The 26,581-nt window shown below is 49.3% G+C and overlaps 1 protein-coding gene across 1 annotated transcript in view; it reads right to left on the bottom strand.

Moving 5' to 3' along the window:
• Window positions 1-3,254, bottom strand: part of PLPP3 (phospholipid phosphatase 3) — a 47,733-nt gene extending 44,479 nt beyond the window's left edge. The window contains exon 1 of the mRNA XM_054212457.1: window positions 2,561-3,254. Coding sequence (XP_054068432.1) covers window positions 2,561-2,699 — 139 coding nt within the window. The 5' untranslated portion in view covers window positions 2,700-3,254. The remainder of the gene's footprint in view (window positions 1-2,560) is intronic.
• Window positions 3,255-26,581: the final 23,327 nt, after the last annotated feature.

Raw genomic sequence — 26,581 nt, forward strand, 5'->3', positions numbered from 1 at the left:
CATAGAAAAGCAATTCAGGTCAGAATTACGGCAGTACCTGCAGCAGAAGCCAAGGCAGCGTCACAGACCTCTGCAAATCAAATGACCGGTTTTCATATTTCCTAACGCGGTCCTCAAATGAGAAAAAAGCCTTCTGTTTCCCTGCTACTCTGAATGTCTTTGGGCAGCCGCTCAAGAGGCGTAACTCAGTTTAACTGCACTGGAGGCCATTGGCCATGTGCCTACATGCACCAGCAGAAGACCTCTACTGAGTACCTCCACCTTGAAACAAGTCACTTCACCCAATTCCACTTCTCATTATCTCCCATAGGACTCTTTTTTTTCTGAATGTGTAAATACTCATCAACCTTTATCTGTCTAACTTTCTCTTACAGGCTTACAGCTAGAGCACCTTTTTTTCACCTTCAAAGTGGTTTTATTTTGACAAGGTCAGGAAGGAAGAAAAATCAGGAATCAAGTGCTTGCAAATTAGGAGCTCTTAGTCTTCCGCAGCAAAAGGCAGTGAGAAGGGCAAGCCAAGCTTCCTGCGAGTGGGGCAGCCGGCTTCCACAGCAACCCATGCCCAGTCAGCCCCCAGCAGGTCCGACGCTACTGGTCTGGGTGTATTTGAGAAGCCCATCCCCAAACACCCATCGTGGGCTATCCATCATGTAGTCACCTCCCTTGCCACATCCCACCTGCGCTCTTCACCTGCCGGTGATCAGCCAGATCTAAACTTCCCTTCAGCTGTTGAATTCGTGCTCTTACTTTTAAACACTCCTACTTTTAAATGCTCCTCACACTAAATAATAATAAAAAAAAACCCAAAACACAACCCAACCCACACAACTCCAACTCTGGTGTTTACTTTCTGATTTCCACCTGTAGTAAATGTGAAACAAAGCAACAATCAGAGTTTTTGCTGTATCACATTATTCCCCGCTAACAATACCCTCCCAGTGACGCTTGATAAGTTCTGTTTACCCAAACTATCACAAGTAGAATAACACATGTCAACTAACTGCTTTTGCAGTTAGGACCCTTAGTCTAGAGAAGGGGAAGAAGAACCCTTTAACCCGTGGAAAGAGCACTTACTCATGCCAGGAATGCCTGAAGTTAAAAAAACTTGCGTAAATAAAAGTTTAAAAGTTCTGACTCCTAGGAGCTGTTTTACTAGGAATCCAACCTTCTGTTTAAATAAGTGAGGTAAGTCAAGCTAGTTATGTTTCTACTTATACTAGTTTCATATATGGGATATCAAGTATTTTTATTTTTTCCAGATACAAGAAGATGAAGCTTTCTGCACTGGCCTCTATTCTTGTGGGAATATAAAGAGAAAACCATGCCTCTCTTCTTAATGTATTAGTGCCTCGTAATACACACCAGATGATCAATAAACTACATAAAAATTAAACCAAACTGACAGTCTTTAAAAAATGGGCTCTAAGCAGAAACAATTGTTTTAAAGACTGTGGTGTCTGGAGTATTAAACTCACGTGCTGTTGTGTTATTAATCTCTTTGTTGGAAGCCAGTTGATTTCCCCTGCCTGTGTCTGTCAATTAAATATTCAGCATCGCAGCCATAATTGAACGGTTGATGTTTTGGCATGCAAAACCCTTTTGGAGACAGCCTGTTGACAGTTTCCTTACATGCCATACCATTTCCAAAAGCCAAGCAGGCTGGCAAACCAAAACCTCTGCCAGTGACTCCGAGATGCTGGAGAGCACTTCAAAGCAATCTTTTTAAAAGAAAAGAAAAAAAAAAAAAAAGGAAATAAATAAGAGTTTAGCGAGATGCCTGCACTGGGTGCAAGAAGGGGAGAGGGAAGAAAGGCAGAACCACCGGTAAACGCGACATCTGAGCAACACAAAGTAACGAGGGTGGCAAGAGTTTCTTTTTTTGCCGTTATTAACGCAAACAGAAGCAGACCCAAACTGCGGGGTTTGTAGAGCACTACCTCCACCTGGAGCTGGCCCCGGACCCTACCGGGGAGTCACCGGGGTGCGGGGCCGGCCCGGGGGACACCCCCGGGGGCGCATCCCCGAGCCCACAGTGCCCCCTGCGTGCGGCCTGGCTGCTCCCCCCCCCCCTCTAACCCCCCCTCCCTCCTAAACCCCCCCATCCTCCGGCTCAGGGCACGGCAGCGGGGTGAAACGATAACTAACTATAACAATAATAACAATCGGTAAATCGGGGGGGTGGGGGGTGTTGTGCCCACCTCTCGGTGCGGAGAGACGGCTGCCCCGCTCCCCCCAACACCTCCAGCCCCGCTGTGTGACCCCGGCGGGACGCGCTCCCCGCCTCGGCCGGTGGCCCCGCTCCCCAGCCCGACGCGCCCCGGCCGGTGGCCCCCGCTTCCCGGCTCGCCTCGCCTCGGCCCGGCCGGCGGCCCCGCTCCGCTTTTGTTCGGGAAGCGGCGCGGCCGAGCTCTGCCCGCCCGCCTTCCCTCCGCCAAACTTTCCCAAAGCGGGAGCCCGGGAGGGGGGGCGGGGGGGAACGGGGGGGGAAGCTGTGGAGGGGCTCGGGGTGGGGGGGATCTGGGAGCGGGGGGAAGGGGCGCGGAGCCCCGCGGCTGCTCACCCATGACGAGGCAGAGGAAGTCGAGGCAGATGAGCAGGGCTTTCTTGCTGCTGCTCTTGGCCGGGTTGTTGTTCAGCGCCGGGCTGCCCCCATTCTTGCTCTCCGGCGGGATCGCCTTGTCGTACTTGTAGCTCTGCATTATCGGGGGGGAGCGCCCGAACCGCGCCGAGCCGAGCCGGGCCGTGCCGCGCCGAGCCGAGCCGGGCCGCCGGGCACACACGCGGTGCGCCGGGGAGGTGCTGCCCGCGCCGCCCGGAGCCGCTCCCGGCCTCTCCGGTGGGGCACGGGAGGCGAAACGCGGGCGGGTCTTCCCCCAAAAATTTAAAACAAAAAATAAAATAAAAAAAAAAAAAAAAAAAACACAACAGCAAAACAAAAAACCAAACCACCAGCAAAGGAAGGGCGGGAGGGAAAGGGGGAGCGAGGGAGAGGTTTTGCGGGTGTCCCAAGGCGGTGGAAAAGTCCTGGAGGAAAAGCCGGGGGGAGCGATATTAAAAAAAAAAAATAATAATAATAAAAAAATTTTATATATACGTATATCAAGATCTCAGTACGCGGGGGGAGTAAAGGTGCGGAGCGAGAAACAGGGCGATGCTGAGTCCCGAGGGCAGGTGGGCTCCGCGCTCCGCTCCGCGCTGCGCTGGGGGCTCCCGCCGCGCCCGCCCCGGCCGCTCTGGGAGCCACCGGCTTGTTTCTGCACTTTTATTTCGCGAGGTCCTTTCCACCCCTTAGGAAAAAAAAAAAAAAAAAAAAAAAAAAAAAAAAAAAAAGAAGGAGGGGGGAAAAATCAGTCACTTCGCCTCGGATGGGATATCCAAGTAAGCACAGCCCCTTTCCTGCATCTGACATTTTACATAGATAATTAACTCCACATTTTTTTCCTGAGGGAAGTTAAAAAAAAAAAAAGAGTCAGGAACTAAAAGTTTTTTCGCAGACCAGAAGGAGGGAGCCTCTAGCGTTAGCAAACCGAAGAGAGGAGTGCAACAGGAGAGGGACGGGGGGAAGGAAAACAACCAGCCCATGCAGGGCTGGAGGACTCCCGAAGGGTGGTAAGGGTGTGAAGGGGAGCAAACCAGTAACAAATAACTTTTAGACGTTTTTCTCCTGGTTTTTCTTCCTGCCCTCCAGCTCTGCTCCATGTGCTGAGACAGACTCTTTTCGAGGGGACGCGTGTGTGTGGTACCCACAGACCCCAGCGCCTGGCAGACCCCAACGGGGCCGGATCCCGCTCTGCCTGCTCGGGGCCAAAGGATGGGTTTGGCCATGCCACCCGCCGGGTACCGCCACCAAACCATCGCACCTTCACCCTCCTGCACCAGCAACGCCACCTTCCTAAAATGAGTGTAACGAGAGCGTTTGGAGTTGGATGAGGGATTATTACATTGGTTAATCGCCCCTTTGGTCTAATTAAAAATCACGAAGGAATTAAGCGAAAGGTTTCCCAGGAACCCAGGCTGGCAGGATGGCGATGCTTGCAGCTCCGAGCGGGGCAGCCAGGGGCGCGGGTGGTGGGAAGAGTGTGTGTTACCCCAGGAAACTGCTTGGGACAGCATCTAACCACTTTTCTTCTGGTTTTTTGGTCTTGTATCTGACCTCAGCCTTCCGTCTGTGTGCTGGCAAACCACCGCCAGGCCGACTCCTGCGCCGAGGCACATATCCTGCCGCATCCCTTGGTGTTTCCCTGGCAGGGAACGTGGTGGTGTTTCCCTTGGTGCCCTCCCGAGGCAGGGTGGGCGGGCAGGACCCCCCTCAGCAAGGACACATTTCCCTTCTGCTTTTCGTGGAGCTGCAGACTACAACCTGAGCACTGGAGATTGTGCCTCAGCAAGGGCAGGTTTTCCAGGAATCTGTTTAGACACATACCTGGGCATATTGGGGCCAGCCTGGGAGGAAGAAAGCAAAGTGGCTGTTTTCATATTTTACTTTTATATGTGCGGTGTAAAAAGAAAGGGGAAAACAGGCCTTGGACTCTCCTCTAATTCTTCCATTACGCCTCAGTGACGTGCACTCAGGTGCCATCTTCAACTTTACTTTTGAGGACACAGCCCTCTTTTGCCCCGTATCGCCACATGGCACTGAGCACAAAACCACCAGTTTTGGCCCACAATGGTCCCCCACGGTTATGGTCACCCAACCGGGGGGGCCAAGTTGCCTCTGGAGGACACATCTCAAGGTCTCTCTCTCTTTCCCCTGACCGTGGCAGAGGTGTGGGTGCCTAATTTAGGCTCCTCGGATGCCTGAAGCGAGTGGAAAGAATTCTCACGTGGGAATTCCCCCCCCCAGCCCTGGGGGCCAGCCCCGTGGCAGCTGCGGGCATGATGCCCAGCCCCAGCTCACCCCTCCGCTGCGGAGCCGAGCATCCACCCTCTGTCCACCCTTCCCCGCGGAGCCTGGCCCGCCCGAGAGGAGCCCAGAGCTTTCGGCAGCTGCCTTCAGCCTCCCCGCATCCCCAAATCTGCTGATTGAAAATGAGCCTCACTCAAATTCCCTGGGTTAAATTCAATTTGGAGTTTAAGGCGAGGAAAGATAAAAATAAATAAAAATAAAAAATAAAAGAGAGACCTGTCTGTAACAGCAAACAAACAACAAAAAAAGAGGCTTTCTTCTACTTAAAGGGAAATTGAAATTATAGTTTGATAGTTGCATTTACAAGACCCCCCTCAAGCTACTAATGTTTTCATTTTCATAACAAAAAGATTGTACTGTTAATTGATGCAAGCCATGGGGGCACAAAAAAAAAGTCTGAATCTTGGACAATTTCTTAAGGGAGCAGGCACTACAATTGCTCAGTTCACACTTGACAATGGGTAAGTCAGCAGCACCAAAAAGCAGCTTCTGTGCCTTTGTCAATAATAATATGCAAAAGATTCATTGGTAATAATTAATTGTTTATTCATAAATGCAATTATTGAATACGCCAGGCAACAGCTATCCTTTTAGGGCTCAGCTTTGCCTTTCAGTCAGACTCTAAATTCCCACTTATGGACTGAGGTTTTTCTTTATATAGATTAACTGAACCCATTGAATTTACTCTACTAGGGAATTTTGCCCCGCATTTTTGCAGACCGACTGATCCCACATCGTTTTCACCACCTTCCCACCCCAGCTGGACCAGGCCCCTGGTGCACACGGGATGCAGCACTGATACAATTGATGGGAAGATAAAGCATTTGCAGTAACCCTTGTTCTTGCCCAGATTTAAACGTTAACGGGGATATTTCAGAACCCAACAATATTAAAACAGGAATTGTGACTTATTCATTCCATCATTTGAAGAGAATAAGCTCTTTGAGACTACCCCTGGAATTGGAAAAGGGGCAGGAATTGGATGCTGCTCCTTGCTCCTTATCTGCGGGACACGGCTAGATGGAAACCTGCTCGTTACATGGCAATCATTTAAAACTGAGAGCAGCTCTTCCTCGCTGAGCATGACCAGTTGTCATGAACCAGGCCAAAGGGGATGGCTTCTGTCAAAAAAAAAAAAAAAAGAAAGTAAAATAGTTCCTGTTTTTACTTTTTCTCCTTCATCCGTAGAAGAGTGTGTCCGACGAGGACAGTAGGGTCTGGTTTGGGGAAAGAAGAGTCTTTCAAGAGCTTGTGTTTCCATCTGGTACACAGGGTGGGCTTGGGGAGAGAGAAGGAAAGGGAGGCAGCTCCGGTTTCTGCTCTGAGGCTCATGGAAGTAGTTTATCCCACACGTTATTTAATGTAAAATAACTATTTGTTGGCGTGGGGAGCAGGTCTGTAGCCTGCCCTCACACTCCCGCTTATCCCATCCCACTCCCCTTGGCCCAGCACAACTTTAATTAGTCCCTACGACGTGTTTCATTAGTCCAGCATTACCGCTGGGGCGCAGCGACAGCCCGGCAAGAGGCACTGCCCTTCGTCGGCACGGACCCCCCCTGCTCCCGGGGCTGGATGTGGCCCCCGCGCTCCGGGCTGCTCTGCTTCCAAGAGTTGGAGAATCTCTCCTGCTCTTCCCGATGCGCTGCAAAAGTGACTGACATCGAAGAACAGTTTCACGTCTCACTTTAGAGACACCAACTGCGTGGTTGCACACTCACATCGATGCACACCCCGGCGCCAAACCCCCGCTGCACCCTCAGACCTACAGAGGGGTTTTAGATAGGAACAACTTCGCTTTTCCATCATGGGGAGGATTCGGCAGCAGCTCTCCTGGAGAGGGGACATGCAGCAGGGAAGGACCAGGCCCTGCCTATTGTGTTTCTTCGAGCCATTAATGACCATGTCCATAGCAATCCTAAAATAAGAAAGTGAGCTGTGTTCAGTCCGCTGATTGTTATCCGTATGTTATCTGAGATTGTTCCCCACCGAACGGGGAAATCGGAGCAAAGTTACGTGCTGAGCATCAGGTGGCCTAAACTGGAGTCACGAGGCCAGAATACCAGTAAACTGCTGGGAAGTCCAAAGCTGAACCACCACTACCTTCTTCCAGCCTATTTTTAGCACCATCAGCTGCTGCTGGAGAAAACACCAGGCGAGGAGCTGGGAGTCACAGGAGGGAGCTGCGGGCATTGCCAAGCCCACCCCACCCAAGGCAGGAGGAGGTGAAGGGCAGGAGAGCTGCCATGTCCCCTGCCTGCTTTCATGCCCCGGCCACCTTCACCGGCGCCGGGTTGTCCAACCTGCGCTATCATGCTGCCCCGTTAAGAAATATTTGCTAAGGCTGGACTTAGACCTGTCATTGTGGAGAGAGGCAAATAAAAGTGGGGCAAAGGGGGCCCAATTCTGCCCTCTCCGAGATTCCTGGCCTCATAAATCTTAAGGTAATTCAAAAAAATTAGCTGATAAATGTCATCCTGACACAGCGTCTGCCGCTGTTCAGGAAATTGGGTATCCAGAGTGATGCAGGCCAAGAGGGTCATCCCTCAAGCACACGCCTCGGTGACCCATGGGGTAGGAAGCTCTGTGGTCACAGGCCCGTTCCTGGCGTCCCAAATCACTCCAGGGTCAGATGCATTCGATTTGCCAACAACCTTCAAGTTCAGTCTGTTTTGAAACCAGCTTCTGGACCACTGCCAAGTTTCACAATCCTGGTGTTTCTCCTTAATTTAATTTAGTTCCCCTAAATCTTGCTGGCTCCTGACATGATTAGAGGATTCCACTTCGCATTATTGCAAAGACCAAAAAAAAAAAAAAATAAGATAAATTTCAAATGACATGATTATGACAAAAAGCTCGAAAGTGTGACCTCCAAATCTCATCTGAAAGATCAAAACACACAAGCTGTAGAAAAAGACGCCTTTTGATTTAATCTGAAGATTTTCTGAAGGCCAAATCCCACGATTCGAAGGAACCCGATTTATGATTTGGGGGCATTGGGGACTGGTAACACCTTGTGTATAGTCTTAGTCGTGCTTCTGTCTTCAGTCTGCCGTCCCTGTCCTCAAAAAAGAGAATAACAGCACCATCTACTGCCCTTCCTTAGCATTTGCTCGGAAAAAAACCAAAACCCTTAGCTCCATCAAAGCAGTTCCAACCATGGCCATGGTTTCCCATCGCCTGGTGATACAGCCCAGTACTGATGGAGAAATCGGAGCAAATTCGGATTGCAAAAAAATCAAAACCAGCGCCTTAACTACAAAAGACGCACGTTAATTATTAGAAATTCCAGCCCTGAATAATACACCTTCTCCCCAACTGGTGACGTTAAAAAGGATTTCAATAGACCAGTATTTTCATATAGTTCCCTCAAATCCTTTCATGTGTTTATTAGCAGAGCCTTAAAGGGCTGTCTGTATAATTCACAATTTCTACCGGGCAGGCATTTTCACCGTCAACAACAGTTAATGAAAGAGGTGGTACATGGCCGCTCGTTCAAACCTCGGTAAAATCCGAGTCTGTGCTCTGCGCTGGCGAGCTCCCAGAAGTTTGTTTGAAAGTCAAGAATGTGCCATGGTTTAATTACGCTTCTAGGTCAGGATCTAAATGAAAGCCCCGTTATAAACAGCAGTCTCAGAGGAAAGGTCCACACTCGAGTTTTTAGCCCCGAACTGATTACCGGTTAACTCGGGGTAGTTAACACATTTGTAATGTCTGGTCTGGACACTTCCCAGATGTTTGTTGCAGGATACAAACATTTGTGGTTTATAATGTAAACAGGTACACCTAAATTTTTTCAGCCTGAATTGGTTTTGCGAACCATCTCAATAGCCTGGTTGAAAGTGCTCAGCATCCAAATGAAAAGTCGGGGGACGGGGTGGGGGGGAACGAACCACCAAAAAAAAAAAAATCTTTTTCCATGTCTAGACCAAACCATTTCATGGGCCGCCCGATAGCTTTTGGCATCGCCTACAAAGTGTGAAGCCCCTGACGACGGGTAACGATGGGGTAGGTGCGTGGCTGGCCACCGACACCCTGGGGCAGCATCTTGAAGGCGGAAAGGGTGGGCTTGCATCTTCTGAACACGAGCCAAGACGTTGCTCTGATGGGTCGGTACTGGAGGGGTCCGGGTGCCTAAATGGGGGAGCGGGGAGAGGCTTCTGGAATGCAACTTAAGGAAAATATATATGAGGCAAGGGTGGGGGCTTGGCAAGAGATGAAGCAGCACAAAGGAAAAAGTGAAGCACGTGGCACAACACGTGGGGGTCCCCTCTGTCAATCCTGTCTTGCACAGTTATACGACATGGAAATGGAGATGCCCAGAGAAGTTGTGGATGCCCAGAGAAGCTGTGGCTGCCCCATCCCTGGAGGTGTTCGAGGCCAGGCAGGATGGGGCTTGGAGCAGCCTGGTCTGGTGGGAGGTGTCCCTGCCCAGGGTAGGGGGGTGGAACTAGATGATCTTCAAGGTCCCTTCCAACCCGAACCATTCTGTGATTCTATGCACCAGGGAAGAGCTCCAACATCCCTCCCGCTGCCACCTCACATGAGATGCGAGGGTCAGGCCGTGTATTTGTATACAATGCACAAGTCCCCGGCCTTATCTGCTCTCAAGTCTCTATCTCGATAATTCATTGTCAGCGATCCTGAAGTACTCAAAATGTGTTTGCAAGGGCCAAGCTGGCCCCTCCCCAGTTATTTGCTTCAGCACACAAATTGGGTTTGCGGCCATCCCTCCGTGTCATGCAATGCCCAGGGGGGAGCAGAGGGACCGCGCAGCCCAGTTCTACCATGGAGGAGCTTTCCTCCACCTGTACTGAAGCTGCAAAGGAACCCCTCGCAACAAAAAAGGGGAGAAAAGAGGTTTTTCAGGGATAAGGCTGCAGTGCCGTGGCCTGAGCAAGGTTGTTCCACAACCTCCATCTCCGAAACTGAGATGGTGATGCTGCAGCAGCCCCTCGAGCAGCACAGGAGCAGGAGGAGGCTGCAGGACCTCAACGTCCCCATGGGCTGCAAGTCCTGCACCCAGCCTTCAAGGGGCACAGCACCCCCAGAGAAATCTCACCAACAGCCTTCACAGCCTGCTCTTTGCTCCCTTTTATCTGATCTAGCGCTCCACTGAAGTATGGATTTACATAATACATACCTAATATATTAACGTTCCTATTCATCGGGAGGATCTCGATGCCGTTTTCTTTGAGAGTCTTGCCAAAAACGATCCGGCTCCTTACAACAGAAGATGGGTTTATAGCTCTGGAAAGGCTTTTCTCCCTTGTTTGTCTGCTTTCACACAGGCGGTTTGCTACTGTGATAAGAGCCAGGCCCCAAAACTCAGGAGTGGTGGGATCCACGGTTTGGGTTAGTAGCACATTACAAAACTGCAGCACTTAAATTACTGACTCGGTATGAACCATTTGGTTCACACCCTCTGTTTAGCTGCAATATTTTCCCAAATTATCTTGCAATATAGCCTTTTAATAGCCAGAAGGGGTCAAAGCCAGGCCCACTCCCATTGGTCACACACAAATTTCCAGTTAAATGCCTTTTGTTTTTCCCCTTAAGCGCACAACCCTCCCTTCCCGCTTCGCTTTTCTGTGCCAGTTTAATTTTGCTTGGGACATTGGATTTCAAAAGGCTGAAGAATTGCCTATGACGAAGAAAAGTCACTGAAAGAAACGATGTCTGAGTTATGATATTGACCTTAATACAGCCCAAATGACTCTACAAATGCATGCGAGCTGCCCTGCAAACCACTGCATCAAACCACTAGAAGGATGCTATTTTCTCTGTAAAGCCATGCAGATTCAGTGCAATACGTATCTAGCCTGTCTTTTGCTTTATTTTGAAAAGGCTAAAAAAAAAATAAAAAATATTTGCTTTTATACGAATGTTTGGGCATAAATTCTTCTTCTAGCCAAAGGCAGCCGAAGAAAAGTGAGAAGTAAATTACCCGTTTCATTTTAAATAGCGATAATGATTGGATCTTGGAACAAATCAGTGGGTTAGTGGTTGATCTTTCCACCTTCATATCATGCTTTTATAGAAGGCACGCTGTAGCTGAACACAAAGTATTGGGCTCGATACAGGAGAGGATGAAGTTCGGTGGCTTGAGCTATCCAGAGACTCAGACCGTGGCATTAACGGGCTCTTCCGATCTTCAAAATCTGCAAGTTTGCCCTGAACCAGGGATTATGAAATAGCAATCCCTTTAAAATTGCCAGTAAATGTCAGGAAATACACTTTAAACACACAAAGAGACAGGTTCACTGACAGCTGTTGCACAACAGATCACAAATAGCTCATGCGCTCCGTCACGGGCCCCTTTATCTCCCTTACGCGGTACTGCCAACCCCAAACAGTAAATAGCAAAACCCTTCTGTTTCAAAACCTCGGGATTGTTTTGAAATATCAAGATTCAAGAACGAAAGGAAAAAAAAAACAACCCCGCAAAGTGATGCATTTTGAGTTCTCGTTTTAGCTGTCCTCTGCTGCCCGCCTTTCCCCAGCCACACACCCACGTTTACAGCCCCTCTGCTCTCAGCGAAGCCACCGCCAGCTGCTCGGAAAGCGAAGGAAAATTCCAACCGTGGGGTGACTTTTGGGGTGACGAACCCAACGCCAAGAGCACAAATCGCACAGGTCTGAGAAGGCGCCGTTTCGATTCGGTTTTGTTTTCCTCTTCTTTCCAGAGGTGCCAACCTGGGCGGCTCTGTGTCCACATGGGCTCAAGCGCCCGATAATCAGCCCCAAAAATACCCGTAGGTCACAATGTGCGTTAAGGAACCCAGCCTTGATTTTACTCTTTCCTACTGGACTTTGATGAAAAGCTCCTGATAATGGTCCTCAAAGAGAAAACATGTTATTTTCCTATTTCTTGACCCATTCTTGGTCACGTTTTCCCACACTGAGACAGCGCCCTGCTGTTGGAAGTGGAGAAGCTGGTGCTCTCTGTATTACACACCCTACCTAAAGGCAAGAGGTAGAACAGACCAAAACAGAAAAAAAAAAGTGCAAATGAGCTCAGTACTTAAACTTACATGAAAAATAATTCCGTAAAAGGGGAATCCTGCTTCCTGAAATAGCTCGGTACCGGGCTGTAATGAGAGACCCTCTCGCCGATGCCAGGCAAGGAGAGCGAGTACAACATGACCGCCTGCCCTTACAAGAACTCAGCCTGGGCAACGCAGAGGTCTCTCTGCTGCGTCTGTCCGCTCAATACCATTGATTTTTTTAAAAAGAAAAAAAAAAAAAGCAATAAACAGCACCTTGCTTCAGAAGTTTTACAGTCCATTGAAATTAAACCTGGCCAGTCCAAAAGGCTATTATTACTGTGCCTTCTTGTGCAGATATGATCGCAAGAAAAACACACATCTAGGTCTAATAATAATAAATAATAAAGCTATTCATACAGCCTGCTGCTTACACGATGGCAATTTCCCCATAATTGCAGGTAAAAGAAACGGGCACACAAACAGCCGTCTGTAGTAACGCTGGGCTACCCAGGGCTTGGGTTGAAGCTATTTCTTGTAAGTACATACACTTTTGGGAAGAAAGCTGTTTCAAACTCCAACCAAACCTCCATAAAGCTCTCCTGCATCCCTGCCTGAAGCTGTAGTCAGACCAGAAAAACACCAGAGAGAAAAGGAAAAAAAAAAAAGAGCATGTTTCAGAGGGAAAATGGTTTCTGGGTGGTGATGAGACCCAGCCCATTTTGGTGCCGGACCTCCAGGCAGTGAAGCAACCATCGAACCCCGAGAGCTCCTTCCCCGCCTGTCACGCAAACCGCAAAGACAAATTTACGGCCAGGAGTGAATGCCTGTGATTGAGCAAGCAGGGAAGTCGAGCGCCTGCCCCCATCCTTTCTCCCTGGCGGGGCTGCGGGGGCGGCGAGGCGGGGTGCTGCAGATACTTGCTCTCTGATAAGGTCAGGGCAGCTCCTGCCTGCTGCGGGCTGCCTGCGCGGGCAGGGCAGCGGGGCTCCGCGGGCAGCCCGTGCGGTGCCGGAGGGGATGTTCCAGCCTCGAGACCCCTTTGCTCATCTAGAGAGAGAGAGAAAAGGCTCAGGAAAGTCACCTCCAGCACGCACCGGGACCTGGAACTCGGTATCCTCCTAAGCAGGGACAGGGCACATGCAAACGACGCCGGTAATTGCACAGCGCTCATTAAGTTGTTAAACTCAAGGTCACCTGCAGCATGCAAACAAGGCAGGGAGGGAGCATCGTGTCCCTCCCATGGCTCCTGCAGCCCCAGGCAGCCACCCACAGCCACTTACTCATTTTTGGCATCCCATCTGGCTCCTCGTGCCTTTGCGCGCACCTCCGTGCCGTACACATCACCCGCTTCGAGCCCCAGCTTGGGTGCTGGCTCCTGGCCCCACGTACCAAACTGGGGCTGAGCCACGGCGCCAAGCGCGGCTACATCTCCCGAGGAGCTCGTTCATGGTCACTGCTTATTTGAGAGGAGATAAAAGCAAATATTTTGATACCCATGCTGGGGGTCTAACCCTGCCTGGGGCTGAAGTTGAACGCCCCCATCCCAGGAGGGCACAGACATGGGATAGGGAGAGATGCTGAACACTCCCCCCTCCTCATCCCACGCCAGCAAAAAGAGACCTTCAAGGTAAAGAGGAGAAAAAAAAACATTAAAAAAAAAAATCACCTGAACAAGAGCCATCTCTTCTGGTGTTTCTGCTTTCTTCCAGAGACCATTAATGACCTAGGGACAGCTTGGCTTATTTAGAAAACAAGGTGGATGAAGCAAAGGTAATTCCCTCATTAGGAAATGCTTTCCAGCTCAGAGCAGCTGCATTTCCAGTCACTTGTAGTTGTCCCCAGGCTGCACACCTTAGGGGACACGAAGGGATGGCACGTGAACAGGCAGCAACGTATGCAGCGTGCTGCGCATCCAAACACCCACGAGGCCGGCGGCGTTCAGGGAAAAAGGAGAGGATGTGGGTGAACGCAGCCACACAGGCTTTAATACACCTCAACTTGTGCGCGATGCCTTTGCTCTTCATCCCTTTGCGCTATTTTCCTGCCCCTGTGGCCCAGCACTCAGCTGAGACGGTGGAGCAGACCTTGGGGCAAGCTGTACCCCAACGGGATGGCAGCAGGAGCTGGAAAAAGTCCACCTTCTTGGCCCTTTGGGTTTTTTCCCGCCCCCATCCAGATGGGATTTTCATTTTTGGATCCAGTTGCAATTATCATTTCAGAGCCCAGGACTGGATTTGGAAACGCAAATTCCCCCCTTGGATGCCATCTAGTGCTCAGTGCCGAGAGCGGAGGAGCCTCGCCGGGGCCAGGAGCTGCTGGGGAGGGAGATCTCCTCCGCTCCTCTTCCAGGGGCTGTGGCCACCCTTCTGGCTTTAAGCTGCTTGCTCACAGCAGACCGTATTTCCCAAGACCTTGCTGAAAACCACCTGTGATTTGGGTTGATAAAGCTTCTTCTGACCATTTCCGTCTCTACCTCTTTTTTATTGTCTCTGTAATACTGTATAATCTCAGGAATAAGCAAAGATACAGCCGTGCAGACTCAGGATGTGGGGCTCCTTCAGAGGACAACATCTGCTGGAGCCATCTAAAAATCTTTTTCCAACCAGTGGAAAGAAAATGTTTCCTTGAAGTGCCAGGCTACCAGATTTATGAGAGGGCTACCAAAAGGTGGGAAGTGCCTGTTTCTCGTCTTTTGACTGTAAAGTGAACCAAAATGGCTCATAAGGAGACAGCCACCTCTTCAGTGGGCAGCATGGATCCCCATGCAGGGCTGTCCTCCTGCTTTTGAGGGAAAGCTTGGGTAGATTTTCATGAGCCAACATGGTGAATTCAAACACGAGAACTTTCCTTATGGATTACATGAGGTGCAGAGCGGGTAGAAGGAAAACAGGTAGAAAAGAGCCTGGCACTTAAGAAATACAGAAATATGACTTGCAACCAGAATATAAGGAATGCAAAAGGAAAAGTAACCCTAAAATTTCATATGCATTGCAACTTCTTTCAACCAACCTCTTTGCATTCTTCTCACCAGAAGCTAGTTTTACTTGTTTCTACTGTGTTTACTCCTTTCTTGCTATATGTCCTCATGCCTACGGAGCTGAGAGCATTTAGCACAACCTGCAGCCACAGGTGCTTGAATTGGCCCACCACACATGCCCATGCACCCCTGCCCCACAGCTGGGCACCCAGTGAATGCCGCACCCCTTGTCTCCTCGCACACCCTGCACGGATGGTTTTGGTCACCAAGAGATGAACCACCCAATTGAAGGGTTGGGGCTTGTCCCAGTGCCCGGGTACGGGGCTGAGGATCCTCAGTCAAACACCAAGATTCGTGTATCCTAAGGAAGATGGCGATGTATTTTACCCAAACTCCAGCGGTACCACTTTTTCCACTTCCCAGTGCTGCTGGTCATGATTTCCCTGCGTGATCTCTAGGGAACAGCCATCCCACCAGCCCATAAGGTCTTTCCACCACCCAGTCTCAGTCCCCAAAAGTATCACGAGACTCACTGAGGCTGGAAACCTCCCTCCTCCTCCACACCCCCTTCCCAGAGCCCAGGGACACACACCCCACCTGCCCCCAGAGCCCCACGGCTCCCAGGAGGCTAGCTCAGGTCTGTCTCACCCAGCCCAGGTCTCACCTCCGCACTGCAATGCAGACATATCCTCAGGGCACGTCTATTCGTCAGGCTCCGGCTGCTCTGCTCCCGCTCGGAGCTGGCAGGGTGCAAGTCAGGTCTGGTTTGGAAGCTGCAGAGCGGGGTTGCAGCGCGAAGCGAGCCGAATTTGCCTGGGCACCGCGCCACGGTGAAGCGGCTCTACAGCACGCACCCGGCTTGGGGCGAAAGCGGGGGAGTCTGTGCAGAGCTGCTCCTCCAAAGCCTCCTGCTCTGGCTCCCAGCTGCCCACGGCCACCGCTCTCCGAGAGCCGTGCCGCGCTCCCATCCGCAGCTAATCCTGCTTTCCTCTGCCTCCGCTGGCATCTCCCCCTCCCAAAGGCGGCGTGTCCTTGCTCCTGCTGCAGCAAGGCCATGAGGAGCATGGCACCCAGTACCCTGGGGGTAATGCGTGGCTCCTGCTGGAGTCGTGCTCCCACTTCAGAGGCGCTGGGACCGCGCCTGCTCTGGGAGAAGCTAAAATGACTCACTTGCAGGCTCGCTTGCTGTTTTATTAATTCCCCTTTTTCATCTGCCATTTCAAATGGTGCAATTTTGAGATCAAAGCCCTTCCCCTGCTCTAATGGCTCCGTGTAAGCCCGGCCTTCATGCGTACGGGAACCTCTGCCTCGAGGAAAGACGGGAGGCTCAAACCCAGCCAACATGAACCCATTCACAGAGAAGACAAACTGGGCTAAATGTTGCTCTCACTCATACCCATCCAAAGTTAATTGGCTTTAATGTGGGAAGAACATACCTACTCAACTGATCTTAGTCAGATGAGGCCCATCCCTGCCGTGTGTTTAAGAAAACCCATTGGATGGTGCTGCCTGCGAAACAACTGCCATTACCCCCGGCCTGAGGCGAGAAAGAATAGCTGGAGAGTGTGCTGCATGGACAAACAGCCAGCAGGACACAAGGCAGGGGGCTGCCACATCCTTCCACCCAGAGGAGGGTGTTGCGTTGGGCTTCCTGAGCTCAAAGTTTGATCAAAGATGCTATTTACGCTCTACCCGACTTCTTCAACATACTACAAATAGTCCCATGCGTACCCTTTCCTCCCTCGTTTCACCACTGCTATTCTGCAGGACAGAAAGAAGTTAAACGTGGCCCAAAAATGCATGGCTATCATAGAATAGCTTAGTTCAGAAGCAACATCTAAAGGCCATCTAGTCCAACACCCCCGCAATGAGCAGGGACATCTTCAACTAGATCAGGTTGCTCAGAACCCTGTCCAACCAGACCTGGAATATTTCCAGGGATGGGGCATCTACCACCTCTCTGGGCAACCTGGGCCAGCGTTTTACTACCGTCACCGTAAAAGATTTCTTCCTTCTATCCAGTCTGAACGTACCCTCTTTTAGTTTAAACCATTACTCCTTGTCCTGTCACTATAGCCCCTGCCAAAAAGTCCTTCCCCCTCTTTCTTATAAGCCCCCATCTGAGGGATAACAGAGCTCCCGCCCAGCTGGAGACGCTGGTAGATGTTGCCCAACTTCATTGAACACATCAGGAACAGCAGAGCCTGCGCTTGGGACAACTGCCAAAGTTTAACATAAGGTGAACCTGTACGGAACGGTAGCGGGACTTCGTTTTGGTTTAGACCTGTCATAGTAAAGGTTGGCTTAAATTCATTAGGTGTTATTTTATGACAAAATGAAGCAAAACCTGTCAGAAAGAAACACCACAGCTTGCTGCCCTTTGCACTCTGAGCAGTGGGGCTGTACAGCCATGCTGGGCAGGAGAATAACAGGGCAAGGACAGAGCCAGTCTCACCAGCTATATCTGAATGTAAACACGGTCTCCAAAGGGCATGGATGAAATCCCCAGCCTGAGGGCACGGGAGAAGAGCTTAAGGTTGTTAGAGCTACCCTCCAGACTTACCTCTCCCTTTGAGCATGGTCCCAAGGCAGCCTGCAGACGCCTAAGCGATGCCCTCTCTCCCTTGGGTGCTGGCTGAGGCCACGCGGGAGCCAGCACTGAATGACGCCCACGTCAGCCCATGCCAGCAGCCTCAGCTCATTTGATTTGTCCCTGCTGCCGCTGCTACGCAGTGATGCAAGGGGCTGACCCCTCCTGGACCTGCAGTCCAGCTTCCCCTCCTGGTCCTTTTTGTGTCACCCTGCCTGGTGGCACCGCTGCGTTGGCAGACCGCTCCGGTCACGCACGTTGTCAGAGCCAGGCTGGATTTGCCTCTGCTGCGTGACAGCTCATGAATCACTGTGCATCAGGAGCAAACCAGCTCGCCTCGCTTTTGGAATGAGCTGAATCTTTTCCCTCATAGACCTACTCCATCATTCCCCATTTCCAAAAAAAAAAAAAAAAAAAAAAAGACTCGCTCTTTTCGTTGGCTCACATCAACCAGCCGGCACTGGATGGGGTCTCTTTTCCCGTTAGAAGCTGTAAGTATATTTGTTGTGCCCGATGCCATTTGACATATGCGTGGCTGATAAAACACAGGCTCTCGTTTAACAAATCAATACAACAGCCTCGTTCAAAGCCCCCCCCCACCCCGCCCCCGAGCAAAGAGCTTCTTGATGTTGAGTGGTTCCCTATCTAATCTTTCACAAGTCAGCATTTCTTCATTTAAAACGCTGATAATTAAAAACGCAGGAGGGGATGATCGCAAGGAGACATTAAAGAACTTGAACAAAATACTTGAAATAGTAGCAGCGTTACATTACAGGGAATAATGTCTCCTTATTAGCCAGCCGCTGTGCCATAGCGCCGAGGGATCCCAAGCAACGGCTCAAATCCCCTCTGCGTTAGGTGCTCTAAAAAAGCACACAAACTCCCCGCAGGACGCAAAAGGCAGCCTAGCAGATGTTTACATCTCCAATTTCTCTGAGACAGACCCTGAGGTTTTTCTGAATTGCAAAGGTCGGTAAAATGCTGCCTGAACCAAGACTTTAGGAGCTCTCTACTTCAAGCTACTCTGCATTTTCATAAAGAGCAATTTGCATCAGATGATACCTCAGTTAAAAATAACTGGGGAATATCAAGCAATCATAAGTACGTGTCCCACAGGTCTGCATATCTTGAATACCGAAACGCCTTCCAGTCATGCATTAAGTGACAAGTCTCACTTTTGCCACTGGAAATAGCGTATGCGGTGCCTTCTGGTTTGGGAGGGTTTTTATTTTGGAAAGCTCTCCTAATAAACACTGCTCGGTGTTTATGGTAAAGAAGGCAGACCAAAAGACCTCTGCTTTGCCGCTGGAGTGGAATGGGATTGGAGGTTAGTTCCTGTGGGATTTTTCTCAGGAGTCCCATAACAGCCCTGTAGCAAACCTACAGTCACCAGCCTCATCCTTCATAAAAATAGGAAAGACTCCAAATAAAGAATAAGCAGCAAGGACTCAGGACTTTCAGCTGTGAGCACCAACAAAAACCCCACGTTCTTTCTTCACTAAGGCTCAAGAAGCACCAGGACCGCCTTAAGAGTAAAAATTGCCTTCACTTCACATGTACATCAAGCGCGTCCTGCATCATGACACTACGTAAAGGGCTGGTTACTACGGACTGAAGAGAGAGGTGGAATTCAAAGCCAACCTGGATATCACAGCCACTCTGCACGACAAGAGAAATGGGTAAATTTGTATGCAGTTCAGCATGAAGATCTGGCCATCCAGAGTCACTTCACCGCACAGCTAAGCATGAGATGGATCCGATTTCTGTTTCTTCCTTTTAGCCACAGCACAGCAAAACCAGCTCACTTAAACCACCGGAGGGGAATCTCTGTACAATAGCCCCAATGTGCCTAAAATTGCTAAAATAGCCATTAGCCAATAACCCCACCTACCATTTCCCATCTTACAGCTCCGATCCCTTTAGAAAGGAAGCAAAGCAGCACCCATCATTTATGGTGAGAATGCAATTGAAATTAATATAATTCCTCAATGAATCAAAGAGTCATCGCAACTATCCGGTGAGATATCCAACAAAGACATCCTAGCTCAGCAATGAAGCTATGTTCATCTCACGTCTTTACATAGAAGAAGAGGACTAGGAAAAGCGTGATGGGCCAACTGCCCAGAAGGTTTCTCCAAGCTTCACATCATTTTCTCCTTCTTCCTTTCCCTCTTGTCCCAAATATGTCTTTGAGAGGCACTTACAGTTACATTCGTCCTCCCCAAAAGATGCTCAGCAGCAAAGAGGACTGTCCCAGCTCTTCCTCACAGGAACTGAGGATGTGGACCAGAGTAGGAGGCCACTCAGCAGAAAGTCTCCTTGAAAGCGGGAGGGTGAGACTAAGACTTCATGGGAAGGGAAAGACTTAAGACTTCATGATCTCAAAAGAAGCAGGAATAGGAGCTGAAGGACAAAACAACTTGTAAGAATAAACAGTTATAATTCATTTTTTTGTGGATTTGAGAGATCAAAGGAGGGAAGTAAATTGGGAGGAAAGGGAAGCAAAGTTAAACGGATAAAGGCAAGGTGCAAGGAGAGTTTGGGGCTGTCCTTCAGAGAAACAGGTAGAAGGGGAAGAGGAAAGTAAAGCAAGGAAGCAATGGAGAAAAAAAAAAAAAGACCTAAGAAGGGAAAGGGAGGTGAGAGGGGCAATGGGATCAGGAAAGAAGAGAGGCAAGTCAAAAAAAAAAGAAAAAGAAAGAGTCAGACTGGGCACTCTATAAAAAAACCTGAGAATAAAGACTCACAGAAAGTATGGTCAAGTGAAGAAACAGAGAGCGTGAGCTGGAGGTCAGAGAACCAAGATGCAACAAACAGTGAGGAATTTAACGAATAAAAAAAAAGCCCTCAATATTAGGATGCCAATGTTAGGATGCGTGAATTTGTTGAGCTAATCCCTCTACTTCCACTTACACTAACAGAATTGGGGTCTGAAAGAGAATTTGAGACACTGGCAGGTAAGGGAAGGGCTCGTCAGGAGATGTGAAAAGGATCAGGAGCATCATTTTTTCCTCTATAACCTCTCATCTTTTATAGCTCCACCTCATCAAGAGTACATGATCATACATGATATAACCTTCAGGAGGTGAGTTTGTAGGTTGTCCTACATGACATGCTGCCAATCACTGTATAAGTCATCGCTCTCTTGATTTTTCTCATGCTTGTATTTCATATGAGACTCTCAGCAAAAGCTGCTGTTCAGTCTCAAAGAAGGCTGAATGGTTTTCCAGCTGATCCTTGGCCACACTTCCTTTCTACTCAGCTCAAAATAAGGGCCAAAACCGAGCTTGGCTCTGCGCCGTCGCTTTTCAGTATTACTCGAAAAGTTCCTTTCGTCTGGAAAAACCTTCAGATTTATCTTCCACTTTTCCCCCCATACAGAGATAACGGCCAAATCACAAGCGCCTTCGCTGAACATGTGCGGCTCAGATGGTGGTGAGACATAGCAGGGCTCTGTTTCCACACGCCGACTTACAAGACCCAAAGTCATTTGTTGTTTCCTACTTGTTAGACCCCCCCAGCCCAGTCCAGCTATGACAATAATGGACTTAACGAGAACTCATTTTATTGCTGATTAAGCTTTGCCACCGCAACCACTGGCTTACACAGCCATACATGCTGGTGTAGGGCTCTCCAGGGAAGCTCATGAGATTCCACCTAGTTCTGCATATTCCAGATTTTTCCTCCCAGCCCAGCAAACTTGGCAAAAAAACATTTTGATTTCTACTTAAGCGGGTTGTGAAAAACTAACGTTCTCATCTGAGAGCAGGTCTCCAAAGACTTCCGCAGAGGATGCGAGCACGGCTCCCACGGTCAGGCTAGCCCCAAAGCTCACATCTGAGAGGGCATCCTCAGACTGGATGCGCTCCACGGCCTTAGCAGAGCAGAGTGGTTTAAATCAGTATGGCTGATTCACAGAAATGATAAAACCAGATTAGGAGATCTAATCTCTAGGCAGCAGGAAGAACTGATGGGAAGGCCAGCTGTGAAAATGGCTTTCATTTACGCAGCGCACAAGAACGGGCCCAAAATGCTACTGTAGGGTGACGTCCTGTAACACATGAAGCGGCCAGAAAACATTTGCAGGATCATTACTATTCTCAAACTAGTTTCTCAAATTAACTAGTAAATTTCTCACCGTTTCTCCAATTAACCAGTAAATTCCTGATACAACATACACTGAAGTCCATGGGGAAAAAGCCAACTGCTTTCAGCACGCATTGGAAGGAGCTGGAAAATTATACTGAGGCACAAACTTGCAACAGGACACAAGAAAAGTGATATCCCTGCTTATAAAAGCAATTGTATCAAGCGGACTGTAAAATTAAATTGATGCCCTAGCATGCAAGACAGCCTAAGCAAAAAATGATATCCCTAGCCATCCCGTAATACTGCTGCATACATCTAGTGGGCATGATTAGTGTGTTACAGCGCCGTTACTTAGGTACACAAAACTTAGCCAAAAGACTGTTATTTCTCATGAAAGAGGTTCTGGGTTGTTTGCTTTTAACATGGGTGATCAAATTCAGGTTTATTTTCGCAATACAGTGCCGAGTTATTAAAGAAAGCATTGTCTAGAGGTTAACTCAGAAGCCTGGGAATCGGGGAGAACACCCTTTATTATGTGTGATTTGTGGTTTAGCTTCTGATCAGTAAAATATGAGTTAATGTCCCTTTGGTGAGGCGTTAATTCATTAAGATTTTTTTTACACGGCGGTAAGCCATGCAGTTTGGAGCGGAATATGACCGACGAGTGCTGCAAGTCGGAGTTTACACGCATGTTTTAAGGGCTTTGACACACAGTCAGGTTGCTGCGCTGCGAAGCGTTCTCCCACTTTGGTTGGTGGATGTTTACTGCCCAGGTAAGATGCTTTTACCCTTGTACGGAAGCAGGGGAACTCCGGGCAGCTTGCTCCATCAACACCAGGGCACACGAAGTTCCCGCAGAGCGACCAACGGACAACAACTTCTTTGACACTGGCAGTGGGTATTAAAGCCTTTAGCAATTCTTTCTCATCAAAGCCTCTAGATAATTAAGTCCTCTCTCTCCAAACAAGCGCAACAGTTCACACACGTTTCCCATTTCTGCCTTGTTAAGCCTGGTGACCTACATGAACGACGCCGCTGCAGCCTGGGACAAGCCTCCATCGCGCCGACACACAGAAATCCCGGTCGCCTAATTACCCCTGAGCATCCCTTTCGCCGCAGCCTTGGCACAAGCATCACGGTCCCTGAACTTTTCATCCTAGAAGATGATCCCGCCTGAACTGATGCACACAATGGGGGAAATACTTCCTTTTTCTCAGCAGCCAGCAAAAAATCTGAATTTCTGAGTGCAGACTGATGGCTCTTTGGCTAGTTTTCTATCTCCGGGAGGCTCTGTTACTTATTTCTGATCCGGTTGGGACTCAGGCTAATGCAACGGAAGTGAAAAATCTCTACTGCTCTTGCAAATAAGTTAAGCCATCCTGTTGCCGTGTCGTACAAATTTATAAGGCGAGATTTGCTCGTTCAGCGAATGTCTGCAACTTACATCCACTCCATCTTAACGGCACCACAACCTATATAAAACTAGATTTTTTTATTTTTTTTTTCTTTCCCCCTCCTCCAGACACATTTTCTTGATTCACCTTCAAAATCTGAGCGGGTGAGATTTTGCTTTTGTCTGGATTTTCCCCTCTCACGGCTGGCTGCCTCATCACTCAAACACAGGGTGGGAGGGTCCCCGATGTGCCCGTGGCCACGCAGGCACCCTGCGAGCCCCTTTCCCTCCAGGAAAGCAATCCCTCGGTCACCGCTGGCTGCGGATATCCAAAGTGACTCCGGCTGCTCCCTCAAAAGGATATTTGCAATTGCCGGGGGCTGGGGGGGAGGGTGGGGAAGGTGGGGTTTTTTGAGTGTTTTTTAGTGGCTTTTTCTGGTTTGTTTTTGGGTTTTTTGTTGTTTTGTTTTTAAAAGACACTACATCTAGACATCTGGGACCGGCCAAGCAGCCTGCTTGCCTTGCTTTACAAACTCCTAATTTACCCGGCTTTGGTTCAGAGAGGTAGGTGGGGGGTTTTATAGGAAGAGGAACAGCTGGATTATAAACACAGGAGGGAAAAGATGCCCCATTGCAGCTACTGCTCAGGGGGGTACCACCCTGAGCTCCCCGCTCGGGATAACCCTCCCGAGGGACTCTGGATAAGGCACGAGTCCCGCTTAGCGGGGAAATATCCAAAAATCCCAGCACAAACGCACAGGTAACACAGGGCTGATGCTGAGAGAAAAATCACTAACAGCTGCAAACTGTCCAAATTCATCCCCCCTGGAAAAAGCTCTCCCTTTCCTCTACGATTCCCCGAGCCAGCGCATCTCCCTGCCCCTCGCCTGCCTTCCTGACGCCCCCCCCTGCCCCTCGAGACGTCTCTCCCCCCGCTCACACTCCGCTGCGCAAACTGCAAACTCACAGTTCAACCATCTTCCCAACGTTACCATGGTTTCCCAGGTCTCTCACCAAAGCTCATTCCCGCGATGTAACCTAAAATGCTTTCCTTAAAACCTGGAAAAGATTCCCATGCATGGATCGCAGTCCCGACCTTTTCTTTTCCCCAGCAGCTGGTTGATTAAAAATACTTAATCCCAACTGCGCCGGTTTCTCAAGACCCCACCTTGACGGTTTCTGAAGGAAAGGCAAAACTACATAAAGATATCAGAAATAGGATTTTTAGAGCCCGAATAACCAGGGAAGCAACAAATCTAGGGACATAATCACTTGGAGTTCCTGAAGATCCTTGTAGTGTGGGAGATTATTTAAAGTCATACATCTTCCGCAATTATTATTTTTTTTTTTCAATTTAATAATATTTGAAAGAAGCCACTCAAGCCTCTCAAACTAAGATTTCTGATGCAAGAACTCCACACCGCAGACCAAAAATAGCAGAATTATGAGTGCTAAGAGTGTCTAGCAAGGCTTTTTATTTTAATTCATATTTGAGAAAGGTTTTCTAGCAGCTGGAGAAAGTAAGAGCTGTATTCATAAAACCCTTGGCTATTTGCCACACAAATGGTGCTTTTATTGGGCAGCGGCGGGAGGGGGGGGGGGGGGGGGGGTGGGTGGTGGGTGCGCAAAATGGGGAATGTGCCTATTCCGCATCAGGAATGCGTTTCTCCAATTCATAAATCCTCCCCCTCTCCCCCAGCTGACTAAAGGAAACCTTTCTCGGTTCCCCGCCGAGGTGAGAGAGGGTGAGAGCGATTCTCCCAGAGCGCCAGCCCCAGAAAGAAGGATTTCGGTTGAAACAACACGCTCGTTAAAAACACGGGCACAAATAGGACTATGTGCTACAGCCTGGCCGAGGGATGCTCGGACACAGGCAACAGCGGGGACAAATCTCTCAAAGGTGCTGCCAACCCATCCCACCACCCAGCCCGCCACGAAGTGTAACGTCCTGCCGTAAATACATACATTTTTCAGGACAGGTCTGAGAGTTTCCAGTCTAAAATGCCCACTCGGACACAGGCGGGGAGAAGGAATGAGTTACGAGGATGGGGAACTGAAACAGAGAAAGACTGAGGGCTAAATAAAAAAAAAAAAGAAAATAATCTAGATTTACTTCAAAATTGGTTATTGAAGATCACTCCTGATTTCCCCCACGCAAAGCTTCGTCCTGACCTGCAGGTACCACAAGGCGCTGAAGATGCTCCTAAGAGGCAGCCGCTAAGGCGCGGGGGAACACCTGCGCCTTGGGTTGCTCTGGGCTTGGTGACTTCGCAGCTCAGCGCTGTTAAAAACGGAGCGGTTTGGGTTAATCAGAGAGGTCTAACTTTTGGCAGGTCCCCAGGTGGGGAGCTTAAAAGTAAAAATGAAATAAAAGCCCCTTAAACATTAGGGCTTGGCAGCGGCCAAGTGGAAGGTTTGGGTGGGGATTTTTAGACCTCAGCTCTGCTCCATCTCTCCTACTTTGGGCACTTCAACCCTTAACTGCGTGTAGTCCTTGACAGCTTGCCCGGAATTCCACAGCGGCTGAACCCAAATCCCGAGGTCCTGTCTGGGACATGAACCAAGCGCTTGATGTGCAGGGACTGACCTCGCAGCATCCCTCCACCCCAGGCAGGAACATCTGCACTCCGCGGTCCCATCCGAATAACAGATTCTGATGCTTCAACAAGCCTCATTTGAAGTATTTCTTCATTTCATACCATCTGCGCGTGGTTTAATTTGAGCCCTATTCTTGTCCCGGCCGTTGTGGACGTGGGGAACGTGTTGTTCCACCCTGTTTGCAGTAACGCGCTGATACAGAGCGGCAATACAGACGGGGCGAAGGAATAGCAGACTGATCCTGCAAGGTCACGGATCTTTAAATAGCATTTCACATCAAGGTCAAAAAAGGCTGGATCTACTGTACAGGCAGCAGACCAAATCCTAAACTCTTCCTCAGGCTGTCCCTGGACTAGATGCTCGCGGGTCCAAACCGAAGGGTGAGGATAAACTTCAAACTCCTCCTCACCAGCAAGTCCTTTCCCAGCTGAGCTAATTAGGCAAAGCCAAGGGAAGGTCTGCCAGCTCTCGCAGATTATGCCCTAAAAGAAAACATATTTGGCAAGCCACTGAAAAAATGCTATAAGCAGCTCACACGGTCACTGCCTTTTCCCCTCCACGCTGCTAGAAGTTATCTTTCAGGATTTGCTGCTGAGCTCCAAGCTACAAGGTGTCTGTAGGAATTGGATTGCCCACAACTCGTAAAGAAAAGGAGGGTAAAACTGCAGGGATGCAAAAAAAAAAAAATACCCCTCCATACTGCGCTTCACATTTGTGGATAAAGCCCAAAAGATCAATTCCATGATTGCAGAAAAAGGACTAGTGTGCACATCTGGCCTTAAAAGTGACCCTCAAAACCACCAAATAAGCCATCACCCTAATCAGAGACCACATTAAAAAAATCGTCAGGAATTCATTACTATTCGCTTCTAATAGGATGAGGTACCTAGTTACCCATTTGTGCCCTTAAAAAACCTTATCCAGAAGTCTCATTCTCATGTAGGAGGAGTAAACCACTTGGAAAACGTCTCCCTCTCTAACTGCTGGTTAGAGCGTGCATGCACACAGTCTCTTTTCAGCAGCCGCCTCATTAAATTAATGT

Source organism: Rissa tridactyla, chromosome 8 (assembly GCF_028500815.1).
Source record: "Rissa tridactyla isolate bRisTri1 chromosome 8, bRisTri1.patW.cur.20221130, whole genome shotgun sequence".
NCBI classification, from domain to species: Eukaryota; Metazoa; Chordata; class Aves; order Charadriiformes; family Laridae; genus Rissa; species Rissa tridactyla.